The sequence below is a fragment of the Dipodomys spectabilis genome, unplaced genomic scaffold, assembly GCF_019054845.1.
Source record: "Dipodomys spectabilis isolate Male_0828 unplaced genomic scaffold, ASM1905484v1 ptg000081l, whole genome shotgun sequence".
Classification (NCBI taxonomy): Eukaryota; Metazoa; Chordata; class Mammalia; order Rodentia; family Heteromyidae; genus Dipodomys; species Dipodomys spectabilis.
In genome coordinates, this window is record NW_024870758.1 from 4,003,952 (window position 1) to 4,023,283 (window position 19,332).

A 19,332-nucleotide genomic window follows, 5' to 3' on the forward strand; every position below is an offset into this window, starting at 1 on the left:
AAAGTATGTTTGTCGAAACAAAATTAATTTTATTAACTATATTTTTACAAAAAGTTTACCATTCAACATGTCAGTTTATATGTACAATGCATCTTGATCAATATCACCCCTTTAAATAACTATATGTACAATGCATCTTGATCAATATCACCCCTTTAAATAACTTCCTCCTTATCCTGTCATGGTTGAAATGAAACAAGATATCAGAAACCGAGAAATTTATAGTGTGACATCTAACTACACAGAAGCATGCAAAAATCTTACTGCATATTTGAAATTTGATTGACAAGAAGATGATAATACATTAATATCTGAAGGGAAATGAAGTATCTTTTTAGTAGTGATTGGGAAAAATTAAGTGGAAAAGAGTTTTGAGGATTTTTTTCTTTTTTCATTTCTTTCCAAGTATTGGCTGTTAATTGAAAACCAGCTGCCATTTGTTGCATTACATGCTCCTGTGTCACACTTGGGAGATTTAGAGTTAAAACTTTGCAAGTCTAAAGGAAACAATCAGTTTCCTATAATTGCTCCAGCAATTCTCTACAGAGATGTGTCTGCCTCTTCTATGCTTTGCAATAGTTAATTATTGACTAAATTATAAGTAAAGGAGCTCTGGAAATACACCCAGCATAAGCCAGGTTTACAATTGAGACATCTGAACATTGCTTCATAAGGGTGTGTTCTATACAAAATTTAAGGACATTTTTATACATTTGTCTTCCAAAAAAACCTCTGTGCTAAAATAAGATTGAAAGGTATGGTATTAACTAATTTTAGTTAATTTGCATATGATTAAATAAAGCTTCATTCTATCTACTATATTTCTTGTATATCCATCTATAGATGCACATTTGAATGATTTAATAACTTGGCTATTTTGAATAGTGCCATGATTAACAAGGGTGTGCTGGGATCTTTAGAGTAAACAGACTTTGACTATTTTACATATATATATATATATATATCACATAGCTGGACCATATGGATGTTCTAATATTTTGAACAACCTCCATACTGATTTCCATAGTCACTGGACTAGTTTACATTCCCAACAATAGCATGTAAGTATGGGCTGGAGAGAGAGTAAGAAATGTGTTAACAAGTATTTGCATATATACATATATTGTGGTGTTGGGGATCAAATCCAGAGCCTTGCACATACTACAGGTGGATTTTTTTAAATGGGTCATTTCATGGATTTATAGCCTTTAGTTTTGACTATGAAGATGCTTTTTTGTTGTTGTTGTTGTTGTTGGTCATGAGGCTTGAACTCTAGGCCTGGGCGCTCTTCCTCAGCTCTTCAGCTCAAGGTGAGCACTCTACCACTTGAGCCACAGTGCCAGTTCCGGCTTTTTCTGGTTATATGGTGCTGAGGAATCAGACCCAGGGCCTCATGCATGCAAGGCAAGCACTGTACTACTGCGTCACCTTCCCAGCCCTGAAGATGCTTTAAAATGATCTATTCAACCATTTTATAAATTGCATAAAGACAATTCTGAACATGGCTAAATAACTTTCCAAGTCCACAGTGTTTCTCAATAATTAGGTCTGTGATCCCTATTGTAACCTCTGAGAATGTGGTACTCGCACACAACTGAAACTGAATTTATAATTAATGACAGTATGAATGGTACTTTATATTATTTTATTTTATTTTTGGCTGTTGGTTGTGGGGCTTGAACTCTGGGCCTGGGCACTGAACCTCAGTTCTTCAGCTCAAGGCTAGAGCTCCTCTACTTGAGCTTCAGTGCCACTTCCAATTTTCTGGTGGTTTATTGGAAATAAAACATCACATGGTCTTTCCTGCCCTGGCTGGTTTTGAACTGTGATCCTTAGATCTCAGCTTCCTTAGTAGCTAGAATTATAGGTATGAGCCACCAGCACCTGGCTTGAATTATACTTCTTGAATATAGAAAATGATTTCTACAGTTAAAGCATGATGAAGCTTCTAGACATCCTGACTATTGGGTTTTATCTGAATCATGATTCTGTTTATCATTAGGCTCTTTTGTATCTACCAAGATAGGGAGATGACCTATCAGAAGCATGCTGTTATGGGAAAAATTGGGAGACCGAAAAGGTCATTGGTAAGGAGTGTGTGTAAGTTCATTTTGTGGGGCTGTAACAGAATAATAGTTTTTTGTGATTTATTTTAAAATACAAATATCTATTCCACAGTTTAGGAAGCTGTAGTGATCAAGATCAAGATGATGTAGGAACTGTTTTCTAGTAAAGGTTGCCTCCTCCAGATGGAAGAAAGGCTGAATTCTCACAGGCAGAAGATAGAAGAGCAATAGGCCAAAGTTTGCAGGAAGCCTCTTTTGTAGGATCACTTCTAAAAGATCCAATTTCCAGCATCGTCATATAAGCAATAACTGATTTTTTGATGGGGCATAGGTAAATGGTAGTAGGATGGCTTCTGATTGAATATAGACTTCATCCTTGGAGGCAGGAGGTAGAAACATGATGGCAGCAGGCTAGAAAGAGTAAATAGAAAATAACAAAACATGTATTCATTTGGGCTAGTGTCAATGTTTGAACACAGAACCTTGCCACTCACTCAGACTGGCACCTTATAAGATAAACTATGACTGTAACCTGGCTTTTTGTTATTTTTGGAGTGGACTGCCACAGAATTTTTACCTTGGCTAACTTTGAACAGCAATGCTCTGAATCTCAGCATCCTGAGTAGCTAGTCTTATCATCATAAGTCTTTTTGGAAGCGTGAATAAACTAAAGTATACAGCACCAAGAGTCGGACACATTTTTAAGTGACTGTGACAGCATTTGATCCTATGAGGAATTCGGCAAGAGTTGAGTAACTGAAATTAGGATAGAGAGGAATGTGGGCATCATTGAGCCTTTAATTTCAGTATATAACCAGAGTAAAGAGTTTTCATATCTATACTAATGGACAATATGTAGTTTCGATTTTTCTGTCTCCTTCACCTTCCTTTTGTTAAGTGGTATCTTTAAAAGTCACTACCATTTGTTTGTACAACCAGAAAATAAAGTACAATCACAGTGATCTGATTTATTCTATTGGAGGCAGGAGGTATAGATATTCTATTCCAAGACAGTGACATCTGACCTTGTTAAGTTATACATCCTTCTTTCCTCTGAAGTATAGCAATTGACAGCACAGTATTTATATTGCCTGGACACTGAGGTAAGTAAAATAAGCTCACCAGAGCATGATGTTTTCTGCAATTAATGATGGCAGTTGGTATTAGTATTGAACTCCGTATAGGTTCCCTTGCCTCATTCCTATCTTCAACAAAGGATGAATATGGCTTAAGTAAGCAGTGAGTAGGTACAGAGGTAGACACCCAGACAAGCAACTATTAAGCACTTCAAATCCAGGGAACAGCAATCTCAATGAAATTTCTATGAAAGCTATGTTCATATCTTATTTTCTACACCACATTTTTGCACAATAAAATTGTGTGATAATTCATGTAATTATACCAATAATTATCTAATAATTGCCATAATTAACCCAGGACTCCCTTGAGGGGAAAGACAACTGACCAGTTACACCTGCATCAGCTAATTTCAGGTGCAATCATTTTCCATGCAATTTTTTTACACCTATAATTAATTGGTAGGGCTCAAGTTAAATGTAAGACAAAAGCATCTATGTTACCATTGTTCATGATATTCAGGAGCTTTATACCACTACCTAGTGGTGCAACACTAATTAATTACTGTTTGAAATTTTTAGCACAGTGTCTTTCTGGAATGACATGGAGACTTTGGTTGAATTTTGTTTTCCTGCTCTCAGAATATCAAATAGAACTTTCTTAGAAGAAAAATGAGCCAAGTCTACAGCTCATAACCAAACAGAAATGATTAGTCTTCTATAATATTACAAAGAGAGTGTATTGACAGAGCAAAGTGGACTTGAAGAGTAGTTGTAATTTTAATTTTGGAGTTGACTATTAAAGAAGCAAAAAGTTCTGATTTCCTTAGTTAATGTTCTTGTGTAATACTGAGAACATGAATGTTCAATAAATGCTGAATGAATGAACAAATGAATAAGATTGCAACTATTTTAGGATAATTTGATTTGAGATTTTTTTAAACTTTAAATTTCTTTTTTTAAGAATGCTAAAGATTTATTTCACCAATATTCCTTATTTTGTGTTGTTATTTTGAAGCAAGCTATAGCCCAGGCTGGCTTGAACTTATGATCCTCCTGCTTCAGCTTCCCTAGTGCTAGATTTACAGGTACCACCTTGCTTCTGTCTTAAACATGTGTGTACTATGAGTAAACTGACCTAGAATATTTCTTAGATAAGCAGAGTAGCTGCTATCAGTAGAGTTATTGTGACTCTGTAAGAGGCCAGATCAGCACCGTACATGGGGTGCAACAGCATTAAACAGTTCTACGCAGGCAACATGCCAGGTAGAGACCACTGTCCAGTTCTTCAGGAGCTCAGGTCATTATTATTTCACTGACTTGTATTTTGTTCTTCCATACTTACTTGTTCCACTGTTTTGTAATCAGGGCAAATTGAGAAGTTCAACTAGTCAATTAACTTCCTCAAACTAAAACCTTTTATTCTTGAGTAAGTAAAACTAATTGTCACCTAAAATTATTTTTTTCTCTTTTATTGTGAAAATACTGTACAGGGATACAATTACATGAGCAAGGTAATGAGTACATTACTTATTAAGCATTGTTGCTTCTTCCTTTGTTTCCACTTCCCATCCCTTCCCATCCCCTCCCCCAAAGTTATTAGTAAAGTTTGTTTTACATTTATTTATTTATTTTTGTTTTTTAACAATTTTTTACTGTGAAAATACCGTACAGAGGGGTTGCATGAACAAGGTAATCAGAACATTACTTATCAAGCATTGTTGCCTCCTCCTTTGTTTCCCCTTCCCATCCCTTCCCATGTCCTCCCCCCAACCCCTCCCCTCTGTTCCCTCCCCCAGCTTTTTTGTTGCAATGTGTCCATCTGTAACCTTGTTTAAACAATTTGTTTTTTCCCTTCCCTTCCCCAAATTATACCAACATCAAATACAGTGAAAACAGGGGTTATACCGTGGGGGAGGGACATACAAAGTAACAAAGAAATCATCTCATAAATATGTTAGAAACAATAGCAAGCAAGAAATTTTTAAGATAACAAAGACTAAGTCAGCTGAAGAAACAACAGGGGTTGGGGCTAAGGAAAGCTACTACATGTAGGCACAAGACTAGTGGGTGAGTTGTTGGCTTAGCTGTGGACAGTGCTAGCCTAGTGGGCCTTCTCTAGGAAGGCTCTGCAGCACGAGACACTGCTGCTACACAGCTCGAAGTCAGAGTCGTTTCCATAATAGGGATGTTCAATAATGAGTTGCTTAAAAGAATCACATAGTACATTATAAGTATGTTAAAAAAAATAGCAAGCAAGAAAAAAAACACTGTGTCCCTGTCTTTGGGTTCATTTCACTTAACATCATCTTATATGGTCAGATGTACATAGCTTTAAAATATCTTTTTTTGGGGGGGGGTGTTGTGGGGCTTGAACTTGGGCTTGGGCGCTGTCCCTCAGCTCTTCAGCTCAAGGAGAGAGCTCTACTTCTTGAGTCACAGCGCCCCTGATAATGTCATTCTTTTGTTTCTTTGGTATGTTCTTCCCCCAAAGTATAATTTCTGTTTTCTCTGTATCTGATTCACGTGTTCTGCATCTTGTATATACATTTTTATAATTTGGGGAGGGGAAAGGATATAACAAAATACTGAAATAAGGATACAGGTTGACCCATTGTAATAAGATTTACAAGACACTATGTCGAAAAAGAACTTTACAATTGGGGGGGGGGTGGGGAGCAGTTGGGGAGATGGGGAGGGAAGGGATCATAGGGGACAAACAAAGGAGGAGGTAACAATGCTTGATAAGAAATGTACTCATTACCTTTCTCATGTAACTGTAACCCCTCTATACAGTACTTTTACAATAAAAATATATATGGAATAAAATAATGAGGTGTTTTTGTGGATCATAGCTCCAAGTAGTTTGATTTTAGCTTTGCAGTTTTTAACTTGATTACTTTTTCTATTTAAATCTCTCAGATTGTTTTCATCCATACACAGTATGTAATTGAATGTAGCGAAGTCTTCTTTGGTAACCTGTCTTGCCTTATGGGCTGTGCTAATGTCATGATTTTTTAGGCAGCTCATAGCTCTTGGGTCTAGGGCACAGCCCACGTTCCAGTCAGAAATAGCATCGCTGTCAATGACCCAGTTATCTGAAACATCTTGGTCAGCTACAAGTTTTCTGCAAACTGCTTCTGCAATGGGTGACTGGCAAATGTTACTCAGACACAGGAATAGCACAGACTTGAAACCATGTTCTATCATCTTCCTGAGTGGTCACTGTCACCTCTTGTTTTAATTTCTTAAGTCTTGTACAAAGAGGTTTCTGTTCAACATGTCATTTTGTGAGTATAACGCATTCTGATCAATATCAGGACCATTTTGGATATGTACCTTACAATACTACTAGAACAGCTGAACAAATCCATTGTGCTAGTTCTTCTGCATATTAAATGCCAGTATAGGATGTTTTTCTAAATATATAAAGCCATTATAGTCTCAGTTCTTAATAGAGAAATCTTCAATTTTTGTATTACTAATTACTATTGAAAAAAACTGGCAGAGATCTAATTATAGAACAAAACATAGATTAAAGGGAAAAAAGAATTATTTTAGATTATTTTGCTTCATGTCTTTGCTAACTTACTAATTTCCTATAAAACACACCAAATTTTTAGTTTATTTGATGAGATCACAGCCCTTGAGGGGGAAATTAATGGCTTTGAAATAAGACTGCTTTATTTGTGTAAAAAATTAAATGTTTTTCTATTAGCCACTAAAATGCTTACTCATGGGACAAACATTTGTTGTGTCCCTCAGAGTGTGTTTTAAAATACAGAAGAAAAGCCAGGTACCAGTAGGACAGGCCTGCAACCCTAGCTACTCAGGAGGCTGAGAGCTGATGATCATGGTTCAAAGCCAGCCGGGACAGAAAAGTCCCAATGAGACTCTCATCTCCAATTAACTACTCAAAAACCAGAAGTGGTACTGTGGCTCAAATGATAGAATGCTAATCTTGAGCAAAAGAGGCTCAGAGACAGCTCCCAGGCCCAGAAGTCAAGCCTCACATTCGACAAAAAAAAAACAAAAAACAAAAAACAAATAGGGTTACAGGTGGACATATTGCAACAATGAGATGTAGAAGATGTTATGTCAAAAACCAACTTTACAACTTTGGCACGGGGGGGGGGGGGGGGGGGAGGAGGGGGACGAAGGGGGAGGGGGCTGCGAGGGGGGATGGAAAGGGATGGGAAAGGGAAACAAAGGAGGAAGCAACAATGCTTGATAAGAAATGCACTCATATATGGGAAGGGAAGGGAAGGGGAAACAAAGAGGAGGCAACAATGCTTGATAAGAAATGTATTCATTGTCTTGCCCATGTAATTGTAACTCCTCTGTAGGGTATTCTCACAATAAAAAAAAAAAATTTAAAAAAAGAAATGCACTCATTACCTTGCCCATGTAATTGTAATTGTAACCCCCTCTGTACGATATTTTCACACACACAAAAAAAATTCTGTTAAAAAAAAAAAACAGAGCAGGACAAAGTTGGCCTTCTTGTATTTCGTTATTCTTTCTTGTCTATTTACAGAGCTTTATGACCCCACTGTGGAGTTTTAAATAAGTAATATTTAGAATTTTTATAATTAAAATTAAGAATACATGTTAGATAATTTATGACATACAGAAAAATATATACTTACATGGGCAAACAGTGTGTGCATTTATATGTAGAGTCATATATATATATATATATATATATATTGTTCTATATATATAATGGATCATATATGCAATATATAACATGATCCATATAAAATGTGCAATTACTCAGGAAGACACAATGAAATAACATATTTCTTAGCAATGTATCTTAAATGTGTTGGAGAAGACAAAATAGGTGTCTTTTTCTCTTCAGTCACCAAAATATCTTTAGGTGCAAATGACATTTTTTTCATAAATTCATTTCTTCTTAAAGAGTTAATCCTTGAAATTCCTCTATATAGGAAGATTCCTCTTCTCAATATACTATTCAGAATCTCAAACAGTAGGAAACAAGTAGAATAAAATAAAATCTGGTATTCTTGCACTGGTTATATCAACCAAGGACACTCCTTTTGGTCATATGAAAGACAGCTTTCTAGTTTGTATAGTTTTATTATTAGGTTTAGACCTACCTAAATCCAACAAGTTCATCAGTCCTCCTCCATAAATCTATCTTTCCCTCCCTCCATTGCCCCCCCTAAGATGTATATAGTCCACAGCCAAAGCCCTAGGAACATTTTACCTGTCATTATTATTGCTTTATTGTTTGGACTTGTTTGTTTTCAATCTTTCATTTTTATAAAGAAATTGTTTAGTAACATAGTCCATTTTATTCCAAAACAATTTGCAAATGTTATATAGATAACTCTTCACAAAAGAAAGCTCTGTGTCTTAAATACAACACTACATTTGTTTTGATGTAGTCACAGGCCATGAGCCTTCACCTATGTGACCTGCCTTGTAGCTCATTGGGAATTAAGTGAGTTTTATATGATTGAACAGACCATAAGGAACTAGCCATTTGCTTTTGCCTCCCTGGTTTGTCTGTTTGATTAATTCCCTTTCTTCTCATGTAGGAGCATAATAAGAATAAATTAAATAATTTGATTATATTTTCGGTTTTCTCTTTAAAAATCACTCTAAAATCTAAAAGAAAAGAAAACATTGTAACTTTGCCCAGGCACACATGTGAGTGTATTCATGTGTTAGTATGCACACAAAATTAATGCTACGAGAAAAGAAGACTGTTTTGTTCTAATTTTGGTTATAGGGTGTTTGAATCACTGATTGTTTTCTTAATCCTTCAAAAGTCCTTTTGTCTTTCATCCAAGTTTCTTCCTTTCTTTCTGACTTTTGCACTATTGAGAATAAATCATTACCTCTTTTTCTGTCCTTTTACCTGTTTATGGGGGGTTTAAAAGGATTAATAAAAACAGGGTTTTAACAGCAGTATGTCTATTTTTAGAGCTCTTGGTGGCTATTATGTTGTGTGAAGCAATCCCTTTTATGTCACTAGGAGCATAAGAGCATTTTATGGTTAACTGGAAGCTACAATCAAGAAAAAATATTGTTGATGATATTCTTAGGCATTACATGTTTTTATCTCACCTTGTTTATGGAGGAGAAGACAATAGAGATGTTCTTAGGAGGGACTGGAGTTTGAATTGTGTCTGTATTGCTCAGCTTGGCTTTTCTGTTTTGTCAACTCTAAAATGTGTATTTTTCTTAATTTATTTTTATATCAATCTACTAAGTTAAAAATAAATGCTTAAATTATGAGAAGATTTAATACATCTCATGTTAAAGCTATAGACTATCAATATATAGTTTTCCTTCTCCCAAATTTATAATATGTATAGAAACTGATACATAGATCAATGAATAGCAAATATGTCTTTAGCATGATTAGATGAAGTTCCAAAACATGAAGCTGAAAGCATATTTATTGTGATTATACCAAATAGTTTTTGTATAAATGCCATATAATAATATATTATGAACTTAATATAGCATGCTTAACATAGAATATCATATAGATAGATATAGATATAGATAATTAGTAGAAAAAATATTAAGCATATTCACTTAATATACCCTCTCAGGACTGAAATTAGATTTGATATCTTCTTTAGTTATCTATTGATAGATTCTTGTTTTCTCTATTGTTTTATAAGGCATATTTCAAATATTCTTTAAGATTTTTTTTAACTTAAGTGTATTTAATGTCTTGAAACATTTGAATGTGGTGGTTCTTCCTTATAATCTTAGAACTTTGGAGACAAAGGTAGGAGGATGTCAAGTCTAAGGTCTGCCTGAGCAACATACAGAGTTCAGGACCAGCTAGGGATGTACATAATACCAAAGGATACAGATGTAACTCAGTGACAGAGCACTTGCCTACCATATACATGATCCTGATTTTGATACTCAGCATTGAAAACAAATTTTGAATGCAAGCAAAATTAAGAATGAGTTGCAACTTGAGGCTTAATGTATCTTCTCACATCTTCTTATCTGGTAGTCCAATTCTCATATTCCTTGTATCATACACCTTGCTCAGTTCCTAACCTACAAACAAGTAATTATTTATGAAATGAACAATTATTTAATAGCTCCTAGTGGTCTTTTCCCAAAACAAAGCTAAAAACAAGGTAGTATAAGTTCTTAAAAAATGATATTCTAGTAAAGAAATAGATTGCAAGGAAATCCATGCACACACACACATATGTACATGTGCATAGTATACACATATATACACACAAATATACAGAGTTGCAGAAAATGATAGGTAATGTGAAGATCAGGGCTGTGATCATGTGTAATATGAGGATTGTAAGTTATGTGAAAATCTGGCATTAGTTCTAAAAAAATGAATAATATTTTGATATGTGGAAATGGAGTTGACCCAGTGGGAAATTTTTTTCAATCAATTTTGGCCCATTAGTTTTAACATAACAGCTGTATTTTTCAGTATAAACAGACTAAAGTAGTTTGAACAAAAATGAGGAAATGAGTGAAAGCTGGATCTAGAGGTGAAAACAATCGAAATACTGTGGTATATATACACAACGGAATTCTATGCCTTCATCAAAAAGAATGACATTGCCCCATTTGTTAGGAAATGGAAAGACTTGGAAAAAATTATATTAAGTGAATTAAGCCAGGCCCAAAGAAACATAGGTCCCATGGTTTCCCTTATTTGCAATTACTAGTATATATCTGAGACAAGCAGATCAGATAAGATGATGTTAAACAGAATGTACCTCAAGATAAGGACTCAAGTGGGTTTTTCTTTCTTGCTATTGTTTCTAACATATTTATAAGGTACCATGTGATTTTTTTTGTTGCTTTGTATGTCCCTCCCCCAAGCCATAACTGTATTTGATGTTGGTATAATTTGGGAGCGGAAGGGAAAAAACAAATTGCTTAAATAGGGATACATATTGACCCATTGCAACAATGAGATGTACAAGATGCTATGTTTAAAAGTGAACTTTACAATTTAGGCAGATGGGGGGAGGGGATGTCGTTGTGGAGATGGGAGGGAAGGGATGGTAGGGGGAAAACAAAGGAGGACGCAATAGTGCTTGATAAGAAATATACTCATTACCTTGCCCATGTAACTGTAACCCCTCTGTACAGTATTTTCACAATAAAAATCTTATTAAAAAAAATACTGAAGAGAGTTTGAGGAAGAACAATAGATGCTTGATCTTATTTAGAAATTTTTGCTTTAGGCAAAGATTAAGTTGTTATGACTGTAAGATTAAAGAAATAAAAACAGAACAACAAAAAACAAAACAAGAAAAGCCGGGCACTGGTGGCTCATGCCCGTAATCCTAGCTACCTCCCCATTTGTTAGGAAATGGAAAGACTTGGAAAACTTATATTAAGTGAAGTAAGCCAGACCCAAAGAAACATAGGTCCCATAGTTTCCCTTATTTCCAATAACTAGTATAGATCTAGGATAATTTTCCAGAAAAGCAGAAAAAGTAAAAAACTACATACATATGACCATATAAGATGATGATTTCACTTAGCATTAAGTGAAATGAACCCCAAGGCAGGGGCACAAGAGGTTATCTTTCTCCCTGTTGTTTTTAATGTACTAGGTGATTTTTTTTTTGTTTTTTTATATGTTCTTCCCCCATGGCACAACTCCTGTTTTCACTGTATTTGACTCTGGTGCCCTGCATCTTGTATATACATTTTTCTAATTTGGGGAGGGGAAGGGAAATAACAAAATTCTGAAACAAGGATATAGGTTGACCCATTGTAACAGTAAGATGGACAAGACACTATGTTGAAAACGGACTTTACAACTTCTGGGGGGAGGAGGAAAGAGGAGTTGGAGAGGTGGGGAGGGATAGTAAGGGAAAGACAAAGGAGTGGGTAACAATGCTCGATAGTAAATGTACTCATTACCTTACTCATGTAACTGTAACCCCTCGGTATAATATCTTTAAAAAACAACAGCAACAACAACAATGACAACAGAAGAAAAACTGGGTACCAGTGGCTCATGCCAGTAATCCTAGCTACTCAGGAGAGATCGCAGTTCAAAGCCAGCCTGGGCAGCAGTGTTGGTGTGACACTCAGAAAACCGGAAGTGGTGCTGTGGCTCAAATGGTAGAACGCTAGCCTTGAGATGAGAAGCTGAGGGACAGCGCCCAGGCCCAGAGTTCAAACCCCATGACAGGAAAAAAACCAAAAACAAAAAACAGAGGGAAAAGAACACCAGTAATTTCAATTTAGTTTTTCATGGTACACTTGAATTCATGTTCATGTCTAGTATGATTATTAATAGTTTTAGAAAGTTCTTTGTTATGATCCTGAAGAATGGTAAAAGGTACTTTTGATTACTTTATTACTCCATAGAAATTTAGCTATGCATATAGAAGAAATTTCTTATTATTACTGAGAGAACTTTCTGCCTTGTTAGTATTAATCACGCAATCATTATTTTCCCTGTACAAATTTTAAGTAGCATTGCATGAACTGAAAGCAGATAGTTGTGGCAAACCTTAAATTACGGAGATGTCTTCCTAAAACCATAAGCTTTCGGCAAACCAAAAAGCCTGGGTATCGACATGAAAGCAACAATGAACCACACAAAACATTCTGGTTTCCATAGCCAGGGATCTAAATTGCAATCCAATCATGGCCATCATCAAATTTGTCAAGGCAGTTCATGAGTTATTTCCATAGATGCAACACTAATGTTCAATAAAATAATCATTTGAACATTGTCCACTGTTCATTTACCACTTAACCCTGAGTTAATTATGTCTACCATATATCATAAAGCAGACATTTCTCTAAAGTCAGGAATTTTCCCAAGTGTCTTATTAAGCACTTTTAAATGTTCCATGCTTCAATCTAAAGCCAATGATATTCTTCTTATATTAGCCCACATAATTTATAACTGGTAAATGACCAATTTTAATAATAGCTTTTGAAATACTGATAGCAGATTTGACCACTTGCTCAGTTTTGTAAAGTTCTGGAAGTTTACTAAGGTCTGACTGCAAGCACCACTCTTTACAGACTTTCATGATGATGATGATGATGATGGTTTCAATCAAAGTTAATTAGATTTCTCAAGATAACAGATGCAGGTTGTTTAACTAACTTTCCTGATTTAGTTTGTTCAAAAATACTATTTTGTTCATTAATGATTTAATCTATTATATGAAAAAATGAATTAAAACTGAGGATGGGTTTTGGATTTGGACCACAATTTTTAGATATGCCTAAGTATTCATAATTTATTTTTCTTTGGGAACACATTCTCTTTTTTCCTTTCATCTTTCAACAAATAATTTTAAAGTCTTAGACTAGGTCCAAGTTAAGTACTGACAATACAGGGCTAGGGGAAAAAAAAAAACATGATAGCAGATCTTATGTCAGGGAATACATTGTCCAATTTTAGAGATGGCCAGGATTAAACCATTAGTCAGGTGAGTTCAACATTGGTTATAATAAAGTTATGGAGAGAAGAAAAATACAACTAGAAAACTATCAGTTAGTGGCAATTCTAACTGCAAAGTAACAATTAGAATAAGCGAGATAGGATCTATAGTTCAGGAATTAATCTGGTGTATTTGTGCTATAACTTCAAAAAAACCAATTATTATGTCTTTTTGCCATGACTGACCAACTGTGACTATGGTACCTCCTATGGAGTGTGAGTTAAGCTTCAAGGATTTGTTTTATTTCCTTAGGCCCTTGATCTTAGCGATCAACTTTCAGAGCCAGAGGACAGATAAAGATATCACTCAGTTTTTCTCAGATGTTTGTGCTTTCTGTCTCCACAAAATTAGAAGTTTGATATCCACTTAGAGTGATAGTTTACTTGAGAAATGAGAGGAAGCATTCAAATTCTAACTAAAAATGTTGCTACTAATTTGAATAACCAGGAAAAGGATTTCTTTTTCTCTCTTTTATTTTTCAATTTTATGTTGTAATAGCAGCTCAACTAATGCATATGTAATTTTCTTTCCCTTTTGCTCATCATGCACTGCTAACATGGACTTCTACAAAGGCTCAGGTTGGTGCTGCAATCTGCTTTGGTCTTTACTGTTTTCATTTAGTGAAAAAGAAGCTTTGATGTTTTCCTTCACAAAGTCAGCTTTTTTTTTTTTCACTTTGTAAGTCCTGATCAAAACATTGTTCACACATGGAAGAAAAAAACACTTAATCCTAAAGGAGATTTAGTTTCTTAGAGCAGCTATTGGACGAATTCCTCTTCTTTAGTGGAATGACTATTTTACAAACCTCCAAAATGATTTATATCGGCTTAAATTTGCCACCTTTGGTTTATTTTATGATATGAAGGAAATAATGCTCTTTCAGAATCAACAGAGGTTACCAGTCTCCAAAAATTTTTGATATCAAAATCTGCTTTAATCTTTTCAAATGCATTAGAAAGTATTGTGCATGGTCAGTGTAGCTCTATTCAGTGTTTAATAATTCCATGATAGACTCCTATCAAGATACTGATTCTAGAATCATGAATGTCTCTGCTACATTGCTCACAAAGTTAGTAATCTCGGCCTATTTCTGTCCTGCTCTTGTCCTTATTTCCTCATAGTTTAACAGACATTACAAGACTACATGAATAGCTCTTATAAATCTCAAGTTCTTTAATTGTTTGAATAAATCCTCATGCTATTTCTATCCACACAAATGCTCATTTTAAGTATTATTGGTCATATAATGAAAAAAATGTCAGTAATGTTTTTAGAGACTACACATATAGTATACTGAAATGTAATGTAGAATGCTTTAAAGTACCCATAGCTTAGTCTATCTGAAGTAAGTTTGTCAGTCATATGAAAATCCAGATTTTTCTCATGTGAAGAGAAAATGAAATGGTTAAATAGTTTTGATACCATATATGGGGAAGATATGAAACATACAATTCCAGACTTATTTGACTTTCTATTGATTGATGGTTAGGAAGAGGATTTTTGGGTCCAAAAATTTTATATCGTACTCTCTGTTATGTCTAAGCTTTGTTTACTATGTTCAGGTTGGCTTTTTTTACCAGTCATTTAGTGTGTAAAAACACTGCATGATGTTCTTGGTGTGGCTTTCATTTCACACATATGTAGAAGGTGAGTTTATTACAATTAAATAATAATTTCATACTTTATACTTAACATTCGAGATTGCTGCAGTGACTAGTCAAGATGAATACTGCATAAACTTTTTTTCTCTGAACGGGAACATTAACTTTTTGCTATACATTCCACACTGAGTGATGGGCAATTTGATGGATTCTCTTAGCTTACCGACCCCAAATGTTTCATTTTGATCACTTAAAATAATTTTCTTAAGACTGATGATGACTGATGGACATCTCCTCATTCCTGGTGTATATTTTCCAGAATAAATTCTTTAAGTTATGGACTACTTTATCTTATTTTTTAATTTAACTCTGCACTAAAAAGGTTGTCATTTGAAATTCTATCACAAATGTTAAAAAAAGTAGGCACTCCATGTAAAAAGTGATTAATGTCTCATATAAAATGAGATAGTAAATAAAGCAATATGGCTTTTCAAGCAATGTGATCTTGTCACAAGTACTGGGATCTGCTGTAAAAGCACAAAAGCAACTAACAGCAATGTTTACATGTGGAAGCATGTGACTCAATAAAACTCGATTTAATGAAATAAGCAATGGTAACAAAAAAAGATCTCTCGGAAGTGGCGCTGTAGCTCAAGTGGTAGAGCGTTCGCCTTGAGCTGAAGAGCTGAGGGACAGCGCCCAGGCCCAGAGTTCAAGCCCCACGACCGACAAAAAAAAAAAAAAAAAGATCTCTCAAAAGTCTTTCCTGTACAAGAGCAAAAACAACACAACTTACCAAACTCAGGTTCCTTAAAGCTCCTTTTTTTGTTTTTTTAAAATATATTTTTATTGTCCTTGTAGAGTTGATATACAGAGGGTTATAGTTGCATGGATCAGGTAATGAGTAATGAGTACAATTCTTTTGGAACCATGTCTCCCCTTCCATCACTCTCTCCCAGTTTTTCCCCTCCCATTCCCCCCTACTAGCTATCCAATTCATTTTCCACAGTGTCTAAATATCACTACTGAATTTGTTCATCTTGGCTCCACCTTTTATACACCTTCCCTTACTCTCCCAAATACAAACAAACTAACAAACAAGACGAAAGGAAAAGAAAATAAAAACAGGAACAATGGCAATTGAAAAATGTCTCTTGTTTATTTCCCTTAGAGTTCAATTCATAGGAGTGGTTGAGAGAGGCTCAAGAGCTATGTGCAGATTATCATACAGAATAATTTTCTATGAAATGAACTCAAAGCTCTATTTTTGACAGTATTAGGTTTGGACTAAGTTTTGAACAAACTAGGGTTTGGTAAACAAGTGCTCAGCCATTTGAGCTACCTCCTTGTCCTCTTTTTGTTTTACTTCTTTTTGAAACTCAAGTTGGGTCTCTACTTTTTGTCTGGGTCTCATCTTGAGACCTCTTTCTCTCTGACTTCTACATAGCTGGGATTACAGACAAACACTATCAGGTCTGGCTTGTTTTCTGAGATACACCTTTGGCCAGTGGTAGTCTCAAACCATTATCTTCCCATCTCTACCTCACTTATACCTAGGATTACAAGCATGTACCATTAATCGAAGACATGTACCAACTATGGGCCATGTATACAGGGAAAACAACGCCATCTCAAGAACAACGGAGAGCTATGCTATATTTTAACTTGCCCTGTTCTTATATCTTCAGTCCCAGTTCTAAGGTGACCTTTAACAAAGCAACTCACAATTGTGGTTAAACATGAATAAGTACAAGAACAGAGGTAGCAGCCAAGCTGCAGTCTAGAAGCCCGCTGGAGAGGGCTGAACAGTATGGCTTCCTTCAAAGTCTTATCCCTGAAGCATTGCCATTATTTGAACTTTCTAAAGATTCCACTCATAAAGTAGATTTAACACTTATTTGGGTCAGTCTGAACAGCTTCTGCCCACCAGTGCGACATCAGTCTAAAATATTAAGAGGCAATAGTTTAAGATGTAGCTTCCTGAGATTGTAACAGTATGGTTAGAGATAACAAAAACTTGAAAGCATAAGTTAGAGAATAAAATATCTGCAGGGATTTTGAAAACAGCAAGCATACACATAGGACTGTTCTCTTGCTCAGGAAAGATCTAATAGTACCCTAGGCCATTACCAGAGGGCAATTTTAAGGTTTTGTGCAATAAATAAATAGGTAGATAGATAAAGACAATAAAATAAAATAACAAAATAAAATGCAGATTGCCTGGATTAGGCATGTTAAATAATAAATTTATGTCACAGAATTAGCTTTAAAAAGTTATTGAACAAATGACTGCAGCTATCAGCATGCTTAAAAAATTTGCAACAATGAGAGTAGAAGTCGTTATGTCGAAAGCGAACTTTACAACTTTGGGGGGGGGGAGGAAGCAGGGAGGATTGGGCGGGGGCGGGAGGAGGATGGGAAGGGATGGGAAGGGGAAACAAAGGAGGAGGCTACAATGCTTGATAAGAAATGTACTCGTTACCTTGCCCATGTAATTGTAACGCCTCTGTACAGTATTTTCACAATAATATATATATATATATATGTATGATTTTCAGAGTTAGTATATTTTGTTATTTTTAAATTTTTAGTTTTCCTTTAAAAGTTGAGGTGTGCATGGCCCATACACAAGAAGAAAAGATAGTGGACTTACTTTGACAAAGATTTTAAGTCAACCATTTCAAATGTGTTCAGAGATCTGTGGGAAACTACATGTAGGGATTTAAGCTATGAGAATATGCCAAGCCAAATAGAGAGTTACAGCACCTAGATAGAAATCATAAGAAAAAATGACATTCCACATATAAAAAGTACAAAAAATTGAATGAAAAAATTCACTATAAGGGCTGGACAGCAGATATGAACAGTTAGAAAAAAGAAACAGTAACTGAAAACATAAATGTTAAGATTATATAATGTGAGGAACAGAAAAAAATTAAAGAAAAATCAATAAAGCTTCAGAAATGAGTGACATTCAAACATGCACATAATGGAAATCTCAGAAGAAAAGAGAGAAATAAGAGGGAGATTGGGAAAGAGGGAGAAGAACAAAAAATTGGTGAAAATGGATTTGAAGAAATAATGAACTAAAATTTGGTGACAAACATTAGAAACCAAAAAATTCAACAAACTCAGAAGTCTGTATTTTGACATATCATAACAAATCATGTCAAAACCAAACAGACAAAATCATGTTAGAAGCCAAAGAGCAGTGACTTATTGTAGACAAATAATCATCAATGTCATGGTTAGCTTTCAAGTGCTCTTAGGATACCACAGAGGCCAGAAAACATCCAAATTGCAGACAGAGTAAAGCATGACTTTTTTCCAGCAAAAACATTTTTCAAAAATGTAAGGGAAAATTTTTAAATCCTTAATAAAAGATAACAAACAACTCATTGATAGTTGACCAGTTATTCACTAAATACTTTAAAAGAAGTCCTTTAGCTCACCTGGAAAGTTACCAGACAGCAATTGAAACCTCTATGAAGAAAATAAAGAATTTTACCAATAAAAATAAAGCTAAAGATAGATACATCGGTACAGAAATCTTCATCCAACAAGAGAATATACATTCATCTCAACTGCATGTTCTTAGAAGACACCTGATATGCTAGTCTTAGTAAATTTACATGAATTTAAATCATAGAAAGTATGTGAGAGAAGCAGAATTGTCAAAACAAATTGTGAGAAAACAACTTGTAAAAGAAATGCTCTATCTTTGAGGATTTAGGCTTACTGATTTCAAAACTGCAGCAATTTAGACTGTGGGAGTGACCTGAGGATTGTATAGCTCAACACAGTAGAACTAAGAGCATAGACATGGATATATGTGTTGAGAATCTTTTGATACTTGATATGAATGTTATATTAGCTTCTTATTGGTGCTGTTATGCAAATTTAGTGGCTTAAAACAACATAAATTTATTATTATTATAGATTTAGAATATAGAAGTGAAATTCCAAAATAATTTTTATTGAGTTAAAGTCAAGTGTTGGAAAGACTTGTTCTTTCAGGAAGCTTCCAGGAAGATAGCACTTCCTCTTCCTCTTTCATTATGTGTGGTCACATGTATCTAAACTGCTTCATTCTACCTTCACCTTCTCTTATACACATATTCCACAT

The 19,332-nt window shown here is 34.9% G+C and overlaps 2 protein-coding genes across 2 annotated transcripts in view; one reads left to right on the forward strand and one right to left on the reverse strand.

Annotated features, from left to right (window-relative positions):
- Thsd7b (thrombospondin type 1 domain containing 7B) overlaps positions 1-19,332 on the forward strand; it is an 817,905-nt gene that overhangs the window by 678,107 nt on the left and 120,466 nt on the right. The gene's annotated exons all lie outside the window — the stretch shown is intronic.
- LOC122110799 (low molecular weight phosphotyrosine protein phosphatase-like) lies at positions 5,129-6,352 on the reverse strand. The gene is made up of 2 exons (XM_042683501.1): positions 5,994-6,352; positions 5,129-5,361 (listed from the first exon to the last, which is right to left on the reverse strand). Exons 1-2 carry the CDS (start codon positions 6,350-6,352, stop codon positions 5,247-5,249), a joined length of 474 nt encoding a protein of 157 aa, XP_042539435.1. The 3' UTR covers positions 5,129-5,246.

Coding starts and splice junctions, on each gene's coding strand:
- LOC122110799 (XM_042683501.1), bottom strand. CDS start 6,352: ATGATAGAACATGGTTTCAAGTCTGTGCTATTCCTGTGTCTGAGTAAC. Junction 5,362..5,993: donor ATCAAACTACTTGGAGCTAT/GATCCACAAAAA, acceptor TAATGTACTATG/TGATTCTTTTAAGCAACTCA.